This window comes from Schistocerca americana, chromosome 8 (genome assembly GCF_021461395.2).
Source record: "Schistocerca americana isolate TAMUIC-IGC-003095 chromosome 8, iqSchAmer2.1, whole genome shotgun sequence".
In the NCBI taxonomy this organism is placed as follows: Eukaryota; Metazoa; Arthropoda; class Insecta; order Orthoptera; family Acrididae; genus Schistocerca; species Schistocerca americana.
The window spans coordinates 433,379,534-433,399,805 of NC_060126.1; the positions used below are offsets into that span (position 1 = coordinate 433,379,534).

Here is a 20,272-nt window from a genome sequence, read left to right on the forward strand (position 1 = left end):
TGCACCCTTTTAATGCACACAAAGTGACAGCTAATACACTGCACACATACTGATGTGTTTTAAATAGAGGATCTAAATGTGCTTTAGCCACTATGCACCAGAAGACTTTCCAAAACAACGCGACAGCTGGAAGCAACTTTTCGACATCTGGCTGTTTGCCTGAAATTTTATGGTGCAGTACATGCTGTGAAAGTTTTAAATTTCACAGGATAGTGTTTTTGTAACATACTGATGGAAATTTACACTGGAAAAGCCATATACTTGTACAAGAATGTTTAGGTATGGCTAGTTTAACCATAAGAATAATTGTAAACGGTGGGGGTAACTCCTCACTTAGACAAAAATTATTCATTGTGCAGAAGGAAGCCATTAGAATTATAAGCACGATTCATCCATGTACATCTTGCAAGCATCAATTTGAGCAACTGGGAATACTAACCGCAGCCTCACATTACATTCATCCCATTACAAAATTTGCTATCAACAATTCAACTGAGTCTGAGACTTAAAACAGACATATTCACAACTATTACAGCATCATAAGGAATAAGGATATGCATTACCCATTACTGAATCTAACTTTAGGACAGAAAAAGGTGAACTATATAACAATAGAAGCCTTTGACAATCTAGCCATACATATGTAAATAAAATTTCTGACAGATAGTAGCAGTGTTTTTAAATGTAGATAAAAAATGTTTCTTCTTAATGACTTCTGAAACACAATAGAGGATTTCTTGAGCAGATATAGTCATTTATACAGAAAAACCTGTAAATTGCCAGCATGCAATTATATAAATATCTTCTCATCTTTTTTAAATGTGTGTTCTATGGTTGTTCATCTGACACATTCCACATTTAATGGTTAACATGAATATGATCTACAGAACACATAGCTAACAACCAAACTAACAACCTGAAATGCCAGCATTCCGCTTGATATAATACTGTGTTGTTTGTCTTCAGTGCGTGTGAAACTTATGACAGCGAATGGCAGATCTTGATATATCAAGTTTGCAAGTAGGCCTGGAATCAATTGCAATAAGACTAAAACAACGTACAATCAAGGTTCAAAAAGAAAAGAATAAAATTAAGCAATGAAGTAGTAGAACCAACTGACAAATTATTGTATTTAGGATAACTGAAGACAATGACTGGATGGACAGTAAAACAAATATGCAGGAGAAAATTATCTTCTGCTTCTGCATATATACTTCGCAAGCCCCCATGGCGAAAGGTACCCTGTACCAAAGTTAGTCATTTCCTTTCCTGTCCCACTCACTAATGGAGTGAGAAAAAAAGGACTTCTATATGCCTCTGCATGAGCCCTAATTTTTCTTGTGTTCGCAGTCCTTATGTGAAATCTATGTTTGTGGCAGTAGAATAGAATTGCAGTAGCTGCAAATGCTGGTACTCTAAATTTTCTCAATAGCGTTTTGCAAAAAGAACATCCCCTTCCCTCCAAGGACTCCCATTTGACTTCATGGACTATTCCTCTAGTATTTCCTTAACGTCTTCCTTTAATCCAACTTGGTGGAGATTCCAAAGGCTTCAGTAGCAATCAGTGATACAGTGAACAAGTGTTCTAGACAGCATCTCCTTTACAGATGGCCTACACCTTCCTAGGATTCTCCCAATTAACCGAAGTCAATCATTCGCCTTCCCTACAACCGACCTTGCCTCTCTCTCCATTTCATATTGCACTGCAACGTTACACCTAGATCTTTAATCTGTCAAGTCGCAGCCTCCTATAATCACTCAATGATGACACTTTCCTGTGATCAACCACAGCGCCATCAACAAACGGTCACAGATTGCTGCTCATCCTTCCTATCACATTATGTATCTATATAGAGAACAAGTCTGAATGGTCCTATCACATTACCCTGGGGAACCTGAGAATACCCTTGTCTCTGATCTTTAAAACCAAATTGGGATTTCATTCGGACTTGCCGATTTATTTGTTTTCAACAATTTCAGCTGCTTTTCTATTCTAGGGATGTCTTTCTATGTTCTCCATATAGAAGTCTGTGCAATGATTAAACAATAATGTGTCTGTATGCTGCTCCTGTGAGGAAAATTTTTTTAAACACAAAAATTAAAACTTCAGCAATCCTTTTGCTACCTTCTGCTGCCACACCAGACTGATCAATGTGAGACTGAACAGAACCTTGAATGTGCTTTGCACTTTTGTTTGTGACCAGAAATTCTCAGGTTCTTGGCAAGTTCTATTGCTAAAGCCGGGTTCACACACGCAACAAAAGTATCGCCACTAGTTAAGTCATTCTGGAGTGGCGTTGTGAGCTACCCTTCACACAGGACGCCACAAATTCTTCGTAATTGCGCAGTTTGCAAAATGGCGTCACCTGTCTCAGCTGATTAAACGGCTGTACATATTACTAAATAAGATGTTTTGGAAACATAATAAACGTAAAATATTACTTACCAAAGTGTTTCTCGTCTCTCTTGTCTCGACTACATGTTTTAAGAACCGGTCTGCAGCTTCAAACCAAGCAAGGATGGGTATATAAATACCGTCTGTAGACGCACCACTCTTATGTGATTTCAGTACTTTTTTATGTTCATTCATGTAAGCATTTCAAATGCTTCGAATTTTTAATTTTGTTGTAGCTACATCAATTCCAGGTACATATTCACGCATACTGTTTACTATTTCAATTAATGCAGCATCTCTCAAATATCTGTCTTTGTATGATTCGTTTTTGTGGTTCCAAAGGCATTCTCATTCTTGATACAGCTCCAAGAATCACATAATTGTCACTGTTGACCACTTTTTCGACATATTAATAGCAAACGCACAAACAAAAAGCACTATCTGCGAACTTATACGCACTAGAAAGATTTGAATCCAGCCATGAGGTAGCAATCGAATGACGTTATTCGATTGTGGAGAAGGCAAAATGGCGCAACAAAGTAGAACCAAGTTCAACTTTTTGTGGCGTGACAAAATTTTCCCTTCTTAAATGGCGCCACCGAAAACTAGGGGTTCACACATGCAATTACAAAGCAACTGCAGTTCACCATTAGCAGTGGCGATACTTTTGTTGCCTGTGTGAACCCGGCTTAATTTATGACAGTGGAACCAACAGTATGCTTCGAGCATCTATCTTTTTAAAGACGCACAAATTTTTACTACTTTTTGTTTTCAACATTTCTGCATTCTGTTTTGAACCAAGAGTGCAACAATCTCTGTTTCCTCGGCATTTTCCAAATTTTACTATGAAACCACAGCGGGTCTTTTCTGTTCTTAGTCCAGCTACTTGGTACACACTTCTCCAGAGCACAATTTAGAATTACTTTGAACTTCGTCCGTAATTCATCTACGCCCATTATACTATAACTAAATTATGTTCAATCTTTGTCTAATTAGGACACAAACAGCTGCTCATCTGATCTTTCCAGCATTAAAATTCTCATAGTTTTCTGGGTGGATTTACAAAGTTAAGCAAGTACTGTTTCCACAATGGCATTATGATCACTAACCCTGTCTCTACACTGACACTGTAGATGTCTGAAGTGTGGGTTGTCAGACCAGCTGCTCAAAACACGTTTCCGAAAAATGTATTCAGAATAGCTTAAAAGAAATCACTTTCAGTACCATCTACAATGAATCCGCTGATACCTGGAGTATACTCAGCTGATTAAAGTTGCTCGCAACTAATAACGCATGACCAAGGTACTTCTGTGCTACTGACCCAAGACTTTCTTTGAATGATTATGCAAGTGTTCTGGTGTAATCTGCAGGTCAGCAAAAACATCCAAAAATTAACTTGAGTTCACCTGGGCTCACATACAGATAACTTTGCAGACAAATTCAAATTCAAACCCAATAGATATAATATTTTTGTTGACTACAATGAAAACTTCCTCTCCTGTAGCATATAACTGTCTATTCAATAAACATTCCATGCCTTATCAAATATTCTAGAGCTCACTGCTTTGGGTTTCACCCAGCTATCAGTTCAGAGTATAATTTGCATTGGACAGCTTTCCTTGACGGTAGTAAATCTAGGGACTTCGTTACAAATGCTTAAGTTTACTGGCCAATGATCTTCTTCAGTGCAGATGCACTCACATTGCCCTTACGGGAATTGGTAGATTGACTGTCATGAGTAATGAATATAGTGGGCAGGGGCACTACAAATGTGGTGTGTGAACAGTAAGTTGGAAGTGTCCCTGCAGTCGCACTATCCTCTGTGTCTTCGTTGGCTCAATCGGAGAGAGCGTCTCTGCCATGTAAGCAGGAGATCCCGGGTTCAAGTCCTGCACAGGTTACACATTTTCTACTGTCCCCGTTGATATTTATCAAAACCTGTAAGCAGCTAATGTCTGGATTTCATTGTAATTTTATTACTGTTAAAATTTTGACATTAAAAAGTGTCTTTACTTTAGATGCAACATAATTTTGTTCCCTGCATAGCAACTGGTAGGGGTCCATCAGAGGACCTCAGAATATAGCCCCACCCACAAAAATACCTGTGTGCACTCCACAAGTACTCTGCTACCCGAATAGCTGCTTCTTTTGTTTGATGTCTGAGAGTATTTGAAAAAAACTAAATACAATTTTAAAAACCAATCTTTCCTTGTGCCTTTTGCTGAATGTTTACAATCCGTGTCCATTAAAAAGTTCTCACTTACAGTAATGAGACCTGTACTTTTAATGTGGAAACCTTATAAAAACTGAGGGTTGCCCAGCAAATGTGCAGAATTACTAAGAGGGACTCGAAAACAAGTAAATGGATTAGGAAACAAGACTAGAGTGGAGTGTAACAATAATCTTAATAAGATGCAATGGAAGTAGACAGAACATGGAGAAATGCAGACGAGTTAAGTGGATGGTGCTTGGTGAACTGTAGTCTTAAGAGTAATTTCTTTTACCTACCGCTGATTGAAAACTAGCAGCAATGTGATACCCTTCCGCATGTATAGTGCCTCTCTACAAGTGCCTTTGCCATTGGTGCCTCACTCAAGTTACAATATATTTACTCTGTACTACATACTGAAAAAGTCTAACTGAACAACGGTTCAATGCTTCTTACTGTTTTCAGCAACTGCCGCTGTTGCTGGGGTGGCCGTGCCAGTGGGCAGCCCTGCGAGACCTTGCTGGGCTCGTTCCTTCTCTTTCTCACGTTCACGGGCTTCTTGTTCCATGTTCAAGGATCTGTAGACGGAAAAAAAAAAAGAAGTGAAATAATTTCTACCATTGTTATAGCTTATATAATACCCACCACTTGAGCTTTCACTGGTCCACAAATTTTCACTTTTTTATTTGTTATAGAAATGAAAGTAGATGTGCTTTATGTATTTAAAAGGGCTAAACACGGATTTCAATGCTAAAATTGTCTCCCAGCTCAGTTTACAGGTAAAAAAAAGATGTTTATGTTTCACAGTCACACTTATGAGACATTACAAGAGCTACATGGAAAGGCACTGTCACATGGGTTCCTCAGCCGTGAGTGAGTGAGTCAGACATTTCCAGTCCAGTATACAACCATAGAAAATGGCACTGTGAACTGACTGACACCTGATTAGCCATTTAGATCTTCCAAAGCATAAAGCTGAACTCTTTGCCTCATGACTGCAGCAGTGAAAGATCATTGCTGACACAATAAACGTTATGTGTGTGTATGTTTTGGGAGCATCAGAAAAAACTTGAGTGTAATTTCGGTTCCGAAGGCGATGCTACATTTTACAGTGACATTTACAGTTTGGTGAAAGGTCTGAGCCTTACATACAAACAAGATAATTGGAAACACTTAATACTGGCTCAAAAGCAAGCATGAAAGCAATATTATTGCTCAATAGTAATCAAAGGCCATCCACCCTGGTCACATATGCTGCCTTAGCTAAAGATCATGTCGAAATCTATTATAAACTGTGTTAATTAGAATAATCATGAATGGCTGGTATGTGGAGACTTCAAAGTTATTGCGATGCAGATGCATTTGCAAGGTGGCTCCATTATTAGTGCTGCTGCCTATGCGAGTGTGACAGTTGGGCAAGAGGAAAATGCTACACACAGCGAGGATGGTCTAACTGGCTACAATATGTCCCATCACATCAGAACAGGGAATATTCATGCTTTCTGGAGGAGACATATATTTGTGCACCTTGCCTTAAGGAGTGGTAACTCAGCTCCAGTAGTGAACAAAACTATTTTTAGGAGTTCCAGTAAAAATGTTATTATTTACCTTTGTACAGAAGCAGAATGCTTTGGAAAATGACTGGTCAAATGTAAACAATGTTTTTGGAAGTTTCAAAAATTCTTTGACTGCTTCAGATGGGCTAAAAAATTCCAGGTGGCGTGCTATACTGTTGTAATTCTGAACTTCACGCTACTGAACTGTGTAGTACAAACTGAGCATCTCAAAACTGATAATCATTGTGGAACTTTCAAAACATTTATTGACTGTCAAAAGAAATGATTCTTTACACAGCAGGTCATTACTTCTATGCTTATGCTGGCTACCTCTGAAAGCATGTGATATGTGAGTGAGCATGACAGTATGAACTATGAACAACAACTTGTTTTTCTTACATCAAGCACTGTACATTAGGATCAACTTGCTGGCAGTGTACACCTTGTGAAATTTAGAATAAAGAACAACTATTTTGGCCAGGAACTTATTTTATTCAGTAGCTTCAGTCAGACCCCTGATAAGGAACCCCCTTTGCAGCAGGAACCAATATTTTATGCACTTGCTGAAAGTATAGAGCAGAACCCTCTTTGCAGCAGCAAGCAATGTTTTATGTGCTGGCTGAAATTTACACAACAGCCTATCTTTTTGGACAGCTTTTCCAGTTTGAACCACATGTAATATCACTTCAGGGCAGGCTAAGGAAACACACAGAGGAGAATGAGTTAACTTCAATAGACAGACAGGCATTGGAGAATCCAAGTATTTACTGTAACATTTACAGAAAAGGAATCGAGCACATGTATTATTGTATCATGCATGACAACATGGTTTAAATCCAGATGCTCGCAAAGTAATTGAGCCCAACATCTGTACTCATGCCAGAACTGCACATGTGTTTTTATTATGATAAACAGCCCTTGAAATGTGTGTCACATCATTTCAAAATAACAATACAGTGTATTCATGTGCAAAATAAGAAACAGGAAAATTTTAAAAAAGAAGGGGATGATACAAGTTGTTGACTGAAGGAAAACGGCCAAGAATGGGTGACCATAGTTTTCATTTCCTTGGACTGTTCCGTTCGGTATAACATCAGCACAGCAAAACCAACAGCATGCACTTATTGCCTGGTTCAATAGCTAACATAAAATACAAACACGAAATCTGCTCAGTATTACAGCTCCATTTTGGTGATACCTGTTGACTGGCTAGTAAATCATTAGATGGCTGCATTAATTTTAAGAGTTCTTCTGTAGTACAACAAATATAGGTTGAAACCGAAAAAGTACATTAGACAGAAACTGAAAAACACTATGAATTACATACGCCATACAAGACAATACTCATGCAATCATATAATGCAGGTTGTCCGCCTCCGTAGCATTACCGCCTACCATGCAGGGGGACCGGGTTCAATTCCCGGCTGCGGACTGGGTGTTGTGTGCCCTTCATCATCATTTTCATCATCATTGACTTGCAAGTCACCGATGTGGCGTCACCTAAAAAGGATTTGCAATACGGCAGCCGAACTCCCTCGAAAGGGGCCTCCTGGCCAACAATGCCATACAATCATTTCCATAATGCAGGCTTTCACAATCAATATCTAATCATTACTATGCTACAATGTACAGAGGCCATAGAAATTCGAAAACACAAAATCAACTTTAACAGAAAAGGGGGAGGATTGAAATTAGACAAGTTGTGGGAATTAGTACTAAATAAAGATTCATAACATATGTCGATGCCACTCCGTGAACTTAGGTAGCGGTCTGACAATGTCATAAACTGACCGTTGTGTGGATGCATACAAACAGCTTGGCTTGCTGAGCTTATTTGATATTGTAACTTCTTTCTGAGTTGTTACAGCCTCTGATGATGTCTCCAGCAATGGAAGATGAAACATTAGACAGATAAATGTATCCTTGGACCACAGCATAATACCCATAAAACAGATTGCACCAAAAACAGTTTGCATGCATTGTGAAATGTTAATCAAAAAGTTCGAATACTTGTTTTGCAAATCAAACTGCCTTTTCCTGCTAGCAGCAGGATAACACAGTTTGATTTGCAAAACAAGTATTTATATGCTTGCTGCGGAAGATGGCCACACAAACAAACTTGTTAAAAAGTTCGAAATTTACAATGTCAAACCAGGAAACAAAGATACAATGAGCGAATAAAGTAGCAATTTTCCATGGTTACAGAAACTGAATACAAGTGTATGTGACAGTAATGTGGATGATTTTCTAAAGAGAATCATTAAAGTCAATATCTTATCAGGCAGATGATACAGAAGATCCATCACTATGACTGGCAGTGAATCGGGTACCAACAGCATTGATATTGACGTACAACCTATGAGTGTCCTTGAAGACAGGTTTACTAAAAGAGGGAGACATGTTGCAGAGGTTGAAAAGAGGCCAACAGCTGAAACTGTTAGTAAAAGAGGTAGTTGCCTCAGTAACTTGTGCTAATGTGGGACTGAGAAGATTGCTAAATGTAACCACGAGAACACAATTCTTGATATTTTTGTGAAATGTTTCACCACCAACAGGCATTAATCACTGCACTCATATTTTCAAGAGCTTTTGAATGCCATTAAAAATCATACTTGCACCAATACCTCAGCTGAGACAAGAGTTAAAGAGAATTAACCATGAAACAAATTATGTGCCAATCTGCATACTATCATTTTCTGAAAACCTCTTATCAGTATCTTAAGCCGTTCGCAAAGTAAAACTGATGTTCACTTTCTCATGATCCATCTCAGGGACATTTTTTATTGTGATATATTCACTGATGTTTTTTCTTCAAATGTTTCAATTCATGAAATTTGTGATTTCAGTCAAGAGATTTGGGATTTCATACTACTGCAGCTGTTGTGGATGGTTCTCTTCTGATGTGGTTTCACTGGCCATTTGATTATGAACCCTCTGTAGATTTATACATTTCATGTGGGAGGAAGGGGCTAGGGCGGGGGGACTTTAAATTTATGCTCTTATCTAATTCTTCGATCTGTCTCCTTTTCTTCACTCTCTAGCTTAATTTCGTATTCATATACCTGTTTCCACAATTCATGGAGAATACTGAACTTGTCATTTACAGTAATCTAGTTGACTAACGAAGCTCTAATATAAACTAAAAATAAAATTGTAAACAACATGAAAATATGACCAGAAAGATGGTTTGATATACAGGCACCCCACTGTGGTATTAGTCTGATTTTCATATATGTATCTTGATGCACACTTTTTAGCTGCTTGAACTATACAACTCTTTGTTTCTCATACAATGCTGAAAATAAGAATAATTTAAAGGGCTACCCTAAATAAATGAGATTGAATGGAGTTAAACGCTGGCCCAGAGACAAGACGAGCAAGTGAAAATTTCTTGATGGGTCTGCCTGCTCTAAATTACCACTGAACCTTTTGTGCATTTCAGGAGGACACAATTTTCTGAGATCCACTGTAACTTAGTGAAAAGTCTTTCTCAAAATGAAGAGACTGTGACATAAGAAACCCAGTATGCATTCATTCAATTCAAGTTCTGTAGTTCTCAAGGAGTGCAACAAGGGATGAAGAAGGGTGAAGATTTACATTAATAAAATATGTGCAATACTTAGAGAGACAGTATAACTTTTTAACAACAATGGACAATCATTACTCTGCTTAATAGTATTTGTGCTTACACAAGTTAAACGGAACATCGTGAATTTAAAGGAAAAAGTGCTGCAGTGAGAAAAGTTACTGCTTCCTCAATTACACTAAAATTACTTTACATTTGTTTGGTCATTCGATATTAGTTGATTAACTCGGTATTTTTAAAATAAAATAGTTATCTACTTTGAAAATTTAAAACTCCAGAAAATATAAAATGTATCTGGAATTTTATCTTACAAAACGAGATTTATAAATGAAAAAGCAATAGTACAATGAGTAGAAGTGCAGTGTGGGTGTTCAATTATTAATAACAACATAATATGTAGCTGATGTAAGACAGTAACAACGACAGGAGAAAGTCAAATATGCTACGGAAGAGAAAAGCCCACTAGAAAAGACCTGAAAATATTATGAAAGTAATTATCAACACAAATTTCATGTATTATCTTGTATCCACAGAAATGACAGCCACATCTTAAAGAGTTCATAAATGGGGAAAGCTTCATGAGAATAACATGGTAAGAGTTGTGAGGCAGGCAGCACCAGAGTACGGTAACAGGCTTACATAAAATGGCAGATGCTTAAGTCACGTAGAAAGAATCTTTTCAGCCGGTGGCGCCATGAGGGCATCAGCAGTGCTTAAGCAATAACACTGTAAACCATAAATATCATTAAGAGTACTACTGCAGCTGTTGTGGATGGTTCTCTTCTGATGTGGTTTCACTGGCCATTTGATTATCTCCACACAGATTCTGAAAATCAGTGCATAATTAGGGCCCACAACACGGCGAGGGTCCTTCATCATACCAAGTGAGGGACTTCGGAGGCAAAGGGGAAATTGATTAAAACTCAGATGCACACACTCTGAAGAAAGAGTCATGGCACTTAGAGCAGGCAGGAGTAGAGGATGGATAGGATAGGCAGATCCTAGTGGAAATGCCAAGATAGCAGTACTGGCAGAAATCGTGAAAGTTACTAGCTGAGCAGGAATGAGCCCAGAGTTATCTGCAGCAATTCGGAGCAGTAGATGGACTTCTAACTGAGGACTCCTGTGTGTCACGTCATGGGTGCGGATGAAGTTAGCACAAACAGGTTCTTTTACTAGGACGAACAGTGCTACTTAGTAACTCTCTCTGTGGAAAAATTTGGTCTGTGAAGAGGGTTCTGTTAGTAGATATCTCCCCACTGGGCAAACTATCACGAGAGAACACTTTGCTAATGTCCTGGACAAATTGCAACAAAAGATACACGAAAAAAGGCCAGGTTTAGCAAGGAAGAAAGTCATCTTCCATCAACACAATGCGCCCCCGCACACATGTGCCGTCACCATGGCAAAATTACACAAACCAAGGTTTGAATTGTTGCCACACCCACCTTATTCACCTGATATGGCTGCGCCGGACTTCACCTCTTCCCAAAACTGAAAATTTTTCTTGGCAGATGAAGATTCACTTCAAATGAAGAGTTGGTAGCCAGAGCTGACAACTATTTTGAAGGCCTAGAGAAACTCATTTTTGAGATGGGATCAAGGCACTGCCACATCATTAAAGTAAATGCATTAATCTACAAGGAGGTTACACTGAAAAATTAAAAAAAGTTTCAGTGATGTAAGTACTTTTTTTCTATTGCGTTCTGAGAACTTTACAAACCACCCTTGTACTAAGCAGAAGCACAGTGCTTCCATCAGATACATGTTACACTACATTAATGTAGCTGCCAGGATACACTGAATGCAGATTTTAGCAAAATCACAAAAGAGTTGTAATTCTTTATTAAAGGCTCCCGATTAGTATACTTCTAGTAACATCAAAAAATATATACAGTTTGGAGGAAGATGAGAGTGAGAGTGTGAATGTGTGTGTGTGTGTGTGTGTATGTGTGTGTGTGTGTGTGTGTGTGTGTGTGTGTGTGTGAGGCCGAGCTCTGATTAAGCGGCCGTAAATAAGATAAATCCTCCAACAGTTCATCCAATCAATACTGATCAACTCTCAATATACTGGCATTATGTTATTCAATCTATATATTGAGAAAGAAATAAAGGAAACAAAAGAAAAATTCAGTGTAGGTATTAAAATCCACGAAGAAGAAATAAAAACTTTGAGGTTCGCCGATGACATTGTAATTCTGTCAGGGACAGCAAAGGACTTGGAAGAGCAGTTGAACGGAATGGACAGTGTCCTGAAAGGAAGATATAAGATGAACATCAACAAAAGCGAAATGGAACGTAGTCGAATTAAGTCGAGTGATGCTGAGGGAATTACATTAGGAAATGAGACACTTAAAGTAGTAAAGGAGTTTTGCTGTTTGGGGAGCAAAATAACTGATGATGGTCGAAGTGGAGAGGATATAAAATGTAGACTGGCAATGGCAAGGAAATCGTTTCTGAAGAAGAAAAATTTGTTAACATCGAGTATAGATTTAAGTGTCAGGAAGTCATTTCTGAAAGTATTTGTATGGAGTGTAGCCATGAATGGAAGTGAAATGTGGGCGCTAAATAGTTTAGACAAGAAGAGAATAGAAGCTTTCGAAATGCGGTGCTACAGAAGAATGCTGAAGGTTAGATGGGTAGATCACATAACTAATGAGGAGGTATTGAATAGAATTGGGGAGAAGAGGAGCTTGTGGTACAACTTGACTGGAAGAAGGGATCGGTTGGTAGGACATGTGAGACATTGAGGGATCACCAATTTAGTATTGGAGGGCAGTGTGGAGCGTAAAAATCATAGAGGGAGACCAAGAGATGAATACACTAAGCAGATTCAGAAGGATGTAGGCTGCAGTAGGTACTGGGAGATGAAGAAGCTTGCACAGGATAGAGTAGCATGGAGAGCTGCATCAAACCAGTCTCAGGACTGAAGACCACAACAACAACAACACTTATATTTGAAGCTGCTTCCCTAAACTCAGATGGGGAGCATATCTTAATATCTTTCCAACATTTTCAGAAGGCACAGTTTTATCAGTCTTTGATCTCAAGTATCTTGTCATCAAAGACTGATACAAAGTCCAAGTTCATGCACCTGCTACACTTTTATATTGGGAAGGGTTTAAGGACCATTCAGATTAATGAGCACTATATACTATGGTCCGAGAAAGCAGCACTGGTCACAGTGTGTTCATTTTTTTTATATATAACCCGATCAAGATCTTCCACAAGAAATGTCCCATATGCCCCCCCCCCCCACCCAAAAAAAAAAAATCTCTCTGTGTCCTGTACGTGAAAGAGAGAGAGAGAGAGAGAGACTGATACCACCATTCTTGGTCTTCATTTGCACAATAGCTATTACATATTATGGTCACTGAGCTAATGTCAGTGCCTATATCTTTAAGATTTGATTATTCTAGATTCACATGTGTTACAATTATCCAAGAAAGGTTAAGCTGCTACAAAATATTCAAAAGCTACTTGAGACAGACATGGCTTTATGGTAGGTAGCTATCTACTTAAGCCACAGAGTCTTCCCGAGAGAGACTTTCACTTGCTACTTTCTCCTCCCAACTTCATTCACAGCCAGGCTTTTTCAGCATGCATGATAAACTTTCACTATGCACTGCACACAAAAACAAAGACCTGAATCACCAGCAGTAGTATTAACAAGGAACACACACACACACACACACACACACACACACACACACACACACACACACGTCCTGCTTTAAGCACCATCCAATCTTTTGAGAGGCACAAAGTGTACAGGAAAACATAACTAGTAAACACTACTGATCTAATGAACATACTCAAATTCCTGAATGTCCTCAATTCCCATAACTATGACTGCCTCCTCTTAAAAACCTTGGTGTATTATGAACATGAATTTGAAGACACTTTTTCTTGTATCAATGTTTAAGTTGTGATAAGTTGTAGCCCACATCTTTGGTAGGAAGATAAGCTTTGAAAGTATAGTGATTAAATAACCTGAAAGTAAGAGGTCTAGGTAATATCTGTATGTTACAGAAATTATTACACACACTACTAATCACCTACACAACTGATCACTGATGTTCATTTCTGCATGTGTCCTAAATATGAAAATACCTCTGCAGAAGGGTTACTGCTACAAGTGTGTTGATTTTCTACTTTTTGACATACCTAACTTAAGACCACTTTAGTTCAAAGGCAGCCAATTTATTTATTGCTCATTTCAAATGTGGATGTCTATGTAAACACTCAAGAATCTCAATTTATAATATCTTTTAGTATTGCCCTTTCATCAATACAGTAACAGGTATTTAAGCAACAAATATTCTTAATTTACAGCCCATGAAAGCTGTACTAGACTATCATGAGCCATACTTAAATGGAAGGGCTATAAATGACCAATCACAGGTAGCAGATATGTTTAATGATTGGTTTCTAAATGTCATAGAAAAGACAGGGACAAATAGTTCAAGAGAAAACCCACAGTAGTGTGTTCAGAAAGCAACTCAAATGAAATTCAATTGTGTGGCTGTATCAACAAGTGTCCCACCTGAGTAACAATAGTATCTTTGGTAAATTGTTTTGATTTCAGAAGAGTTGCTCAACTAAGAATGCCATTTACAAGTTCACTCACCGAATCTTACTCACATTACATAACAAAATAGCACTGAAGTAATTTCTATGACCCATCTAAGGCATCTGGCTGTGTAAATTACAACATTTTCCTAGCTACATTGAGGTTTTATGCACTTATTGTATAATCAACAAATAGACAATGTCATATTTATCCAAAAGAATGCAGAATGTTACATGCAGTAATTCAATCAGTTTAATCGGGGAGATTCTTCTAACCGGGGAGAAATCACATGTGGGGTTCCGAAGGCTCAATTTTAAGTCTGCTATTGTTCCTCAAATATGTAAAAAAAAATTTCACTAATACGCGACAAGCAGTTACTTTTGCAGATGACACTAATATCGTAATCAGTTCATGTATAATATAGCAACAGAAGAAACTATAAACAGCTTTCTTAATAAGTGTCATTGACCGGTTTTCTGCAAATGGTCTCACTCTCAATTTCAAAAAGACACAATGTATTTAGTTCTGCACATCTCAAGGTACTAAACCAACCTAAGTGTAACACATGGTAAGGAAATGACACACAGGGTGGAAACTTCAAAAATTTTAGGTGTCCACATGAATGAGAATTTAAACTGGAAAAAGTGCATTTTGAAATGTCTAAAACAATTTAGTTCAGCCATATTTGCAGTTACAATCACTTCAAATCTTGGGGAGACATAAATCAGTGAAAGCACATATTTTGCATGTTTAAAAAAGAAAAATCGCCAAACAGCCGTTACGTTTTCAGAATTTCTTTTATTTACACGACCAGTTTCTGCATCTCATTAATGCTATCTTTGGGTCCCCTATGCACTCCACGTATAGACAATCAGATACATTGATACTTGCAGAACTGGAGGCATCAATAACTGTGGATGAAATCTTCTCAGGCTTCCATCCGGGTAGCTGCGTCGAAAATCCGTGATGTTTCGATGAGTTTCATTCTCATCATCTTCTGGCGGGGGTGGGGGTGGGGGTGGGGGGGTGGGGGGGATACTTTGCCAAAAGATGATGAGGATGATACCCATCGAAACATCGTGGATTTTCAACGCAGCTACCTGGACGGAAGCCCGAGAAGATTTCATCAGCAGTATACACCGGGAAAGCCTGCATTCACATATCAATAACTGTATTCCGTGAATTCATGTTAGGAGTGTTTACTTCAAAGACTTAACTTGAGTTGTTGTCAAGTCTTCAATATAAACACAACAAAAACAAATTCACAGAATCCAGATTGATGGCTCCAGTTACGCAAGCATTGATATATCTGACTGTATATACATGGAGTGCCTAGGGGCCCAAAGATAGCATTAATGAGATGTGGAAATTGGTCCCCTAATTAAAAGAAATTATGAAGACATACGGCTGTCTGGTGATTTTTCTTTGCTGAATATCTGACTGGGCACTGTACCATATCCACGATGGATCAACAGAGATCTTTTGCATATTTTCATTAAATAATGTCATATGGAATAATGTCATATGGAATAATGTCCTGGGATAACTTATCTTTAAAGATGTGTGTCCCCTACTGCAAACTTATCTAAGTCTTGCAGAAGCTACTTCTGCAAGCTGTTTGCTTTGGAAACACACCAAGCAAGTTGATTTCTGCGAGTTCAGTCTACTTGCAGAAGCAACTTTCACAAGTTAGTGGAAACAGTTTCTTGCATTTTGCTGCGAATACTTGCCGAACTTGCCAGTTGCTGGAAGTTCTGTGTGTTCAATAATGGGATGACGAGGTCAGTGTCGAAAAGGAGAACAGCACAAGGACAGAATAACCAAACAAATGTACCACAAGAACCCATAAACGTATATATTTGGCCACTGTCAGCCAAGGAAGTGTTGAAAAAATTAACTGACTATTGTGTTTCACCAGAAGGGAAAGAAGAATGCGACTAGATAAGTCTTAAAATTTTAGTTGATTTTTTATCTTAGCATAAACATACACACATTACATTTGCAATAAATAATGTTTGCCAAAACTGAAGATTAATTAAAGGCCATCTCTTGGTGATCTAGCTTGCAGCATTTTTGTGTCCTGGTTTTGAATATTTTATTGTACAACAGACAAGAGTTTTTTGAAATTTGCACATGATATTCTCAAAGTTTTTAATCTGACTTTAATCATCTGATTTTAACTCATTCAGGTGTGTTTCCTCATAAATATATACACCTCCATATCCACTCCTTCACTCAAACATTTCCTTTTCTTTTTAACTTATTGATTTTTGTCACAATTTTTCTTCAATAATAAGAGGGACATTCAATAAGTAATGCAACACTTTTTTTCTGAAATCAGGTTGATTTTAGTCAGGATTCCAATACAGCAGATTATTCCCTACTCTTTTGGTTACAAAGCCTTATTTTTCAACATAATCTCCATTCATTGTGATGGCTTTACACCACCTTACTGAGAGGGCCTGAATGCCCACAAGGTACCACTGTAGTGGTTCACTTTAGAGCCAATGTCTTGCTGCATCAATAACCTCCCCATCATAGACATACTGCTTCCTGTGCAGTGCATCCTTCAGTGGGCCAAATAGATGGAAGCCGGAAGATCTGTGATTCAGGCTGTAGGGTGGATGCAGCACAGTCCAATAAAGTCTTGCGAGTTCCTCTCATGTGCGCAGACTTGTCTGATGCTGTGGTTTTGTTCACTGCCAGGTTTCCGTAGACATTCTGCTAAAGCCTACGAGTCTGTTTTTCAGCAAAAGAAACTTAATAAAAGCCCTCTACTTGGAATGCACCTACGTTGCACACGCCATTTTGAAAGCTGCATATAGCACTGCCACCTGTCGAACTTCGTGAAACAATAGGTGCCGAAGCGGGAATATTCCACTACGTTTCACAACAAATTTCGCATTTTTTTCAACTGAAATTGGCCAAAAACAAATTTTGCATCACTTACTGAAAATCCCTCATAATAATGCAACAACAATGGTTTCTGGCCTGGCTTTTAGCATGATACTGTAAACATCCACTTGCCAATCTCATGATGCATCTCTAGCTGAAACATTTCTGCAAGTACTTGCACCAAGTTGCTGAAATTAACTTGCCCAAGTGACTTGCAGAAGTAAATGTGCACAAATTTTTGTTCTAATGTAAACACCTCAGCAAGTGCTTGAAGAAGTTACTTGCAGAAGTTAACGTGCTAGTGGACACATGCCTTAAAAAAGAAAGTCTCCACTGCTCAAAAAAGTACTGTAAGAATAATACGTGGTGCTCACCGACAGTTTTCTTGTAGACATCTGTTTAAGGAGTTGGGCATTCTGACTACTGCTTAACAGTATATTTATTCCCTCATGAAATGTGTTGCAAGTAATCATTTACAGTTCAAAAGGAACAATTCTGTACACAATTACAATACCACAAGGAAAAATGGCACTCATTATTCCACATTGAGGTTGGCTTTGGCACAACAAGGAGTGCACAATAATGAAACTAAAATTTTTATCACTTATCCAGTAATATAAAATGTCTGACCGACAGCAAAGTAAAATCTGGAAAACTGGAAACCTTTCTCCCTGATAACTCCTATTTTTAGAATAATTTCTGTTATTGCAATTCAAAAAGGTTGGGAACATGCAGTACTAAATCAAATGTGTATGTTTAACAAAATGGTCAGCATGCAGCTGTATTTCCAAATTAATTTTTTACTTGAGTGTGAAATGACTTATTCCACATCAGTACAATTTATCATACAAATTATCCATGAAGCATGGAACTAAGTAACTGTGCTTCTACACTCCATTCCTAAGCCACATTTTAATATCAGTTCCATATTTTGTTGATATTTTTGCCTTGTTTGTTTTTTGGCTCCACGACCTGCTTATGTAGTCTTCCCAGCTTCATTTGTAGTCAACATTAGGAAAGACTTGGCAATTATACTTGCTGTATAAATATGTAGGAATGACAATTTGTTTTAGCGGCCTAAAACAAATGATCAGAATGGCACAACTGAAACAAGAGGATCATTTTTTAAAATTTGTATTCAGTTATATAGAGACAAATAGAAACAGAGGAATTACTACACCCAACACAGCAGAGTTTAGTCCAAAAATAGATGTTATCTGTCAAATGAACTTAAGGTGAAGGAAGCAAGACTCTCTTCATTTCAGCTGGAGATTTATTTCCCAACAATTACAGTTCAACGATCAATTTCAATTCAATCCACATTTAATACGTTAATTAGTCAAGAGTCCAATCAACATATACTATCAACAGGGGCAACTTTGCCACATTTTTTCCTTTATTTGAAGTGCTGTGTACGAAAGTGCATAAAAATCATTAGCCTTCATCTCTAGTTTCATAAACTGGCGAATTAAAAAAAAAAGTGTGTGTGTTAAAAAGCAAAACGCAGTGATGTTGAAGCAGTCCTGGAAATTTGTCAGCTGTGTTGAAATAAATGGAATCACTAAAAAACTTCAATAGAAATGGTACTTCAAATTATGAAAACCCTTTTTGGAAAGATATGCACAGATAAATATTCAACACATTACACAGACAACTTTAAATCCACACACTTTGGGTTAAAAGAAATAAATCCTGAAATATTTGTTAGAGAAAGCTAATTTTCTCAAGATTTCACTGCAGGGAGAATCACTTAACATCCATAATGTCTTGCACATTGCAGATTTTGGAAGTAAAAACTGTTCCCATAAGCAGTTGTTCGAAGATTTGAAATTTTTAATTCTACAGCTTTATAGAAGAAACAAGGACTACTACCACATCATTATTCGACCTAGGCACTTCTGTATTGTTGAATGAAGGCATTTTACTTTATTTAAAATAATTCAGATCTGAATATTACATGTTTCTGTTGCTTTTCCTATGCTCATTTCCCCACTTACCACTGTACACAAAGCAAGTTGTAGAGTAATATTGTCACAGTTTTCATATATGCAGCCTCCCAACCTGGTCCTAGTATATGTTTGCATTTTGAAAACATGTAAAACAAATCTAAACACGCATGAGCTGAAAGCAAGTACGGAAAATGTAGGGGAAAATGCGCAATTTTAGACTGGCACAGTTGCCCCGATTTCAGGAAGATTCCTGGTGTCGAATTTCCATGCAATACAATTAAACCAAAATGAAAAATAATATTTACACCTAAAATGATCCTGAAATACAACTGCATACTCTATGAAGCAAAACAAGTAGTTTTTACTCAGACATGAATGTATGAGCAACTACTACAAACTCATGCCCTCCAAAATAGACAAAAACACCTATTATGACCTATAAATATGACAATGGTGAAAATCTGCAAAATAGCCATCATCAAAGATCCTCTGCGTGCAATTGAAACACTGGCACCTCTACTGGTTAGTTTAGGAACCTGACAGAGCACAAGATATTTTCAAATACTGGCAAAACTTGTCCAACGACATGCAACAACAGATCCCACCTCAAGCGAGAAAGAGGGACATCTTCACAAACTGAACTTGCATTACAAATGATACACAAACAAATGTCTCAATTTGCTGAATAAAGGCAGAGCATTAGTTGGGTGCTGACAAGTAGAAAATCAAGAACAGTCTGTCATGGAATCTCAAAACTATTTACTATTCACTGCAAAATTAATATGAATTACTCAGATCCTGGGTAGCCTTTTGTTCCACATGCCAATGCTATCCCAGTTGGCTGCACTTAAAATCGTTAAAAATTAGTTTTCTGGCCAATCCTAGTTTTAAATGACAGGAAAGAAATGAAGACAAAGCTGTAGCTGCTGCTTTTCAAACACAAGGTACACCTGAGAAGTTTGGCGAATGGTCTCAATAAATAAAGGAAACAAGACTGACAAACAAAATATCCCTACTGGTCTTCAAAGTAATCACCATTAGCTACAACACACTTCTGACACTGGTTGTAAAGCAGTTGGAAACTATCAGCAAATGCTTTTTGTGGAATT

The 20,272-nt window shown here is 37.8% G+C and overlaps 1 protein-coding gene across 1 annotated transcript in view; it reads right to left on the reverse strand.

Moving 5' to 3' along the window:
- LOC124544951 (signal peptide peptidase-like 3) overlaps positions 1–20,272 on the reverse strand; it is a 69,426-nt gene that overhangs the window by 41,223 nt on the left and 7,931 nt on the right. Inside the window, exon 4 of the mRNA XM_047123697.1 lies at positions 5,061–5,182. Coding sequence (XP_046979653.1) covers positions 5,061–5,182 — 122 coding nt within the window. The remainder of the gene's footprint in view (positions 1–5,060; positions 5,183–20,272) is intronic.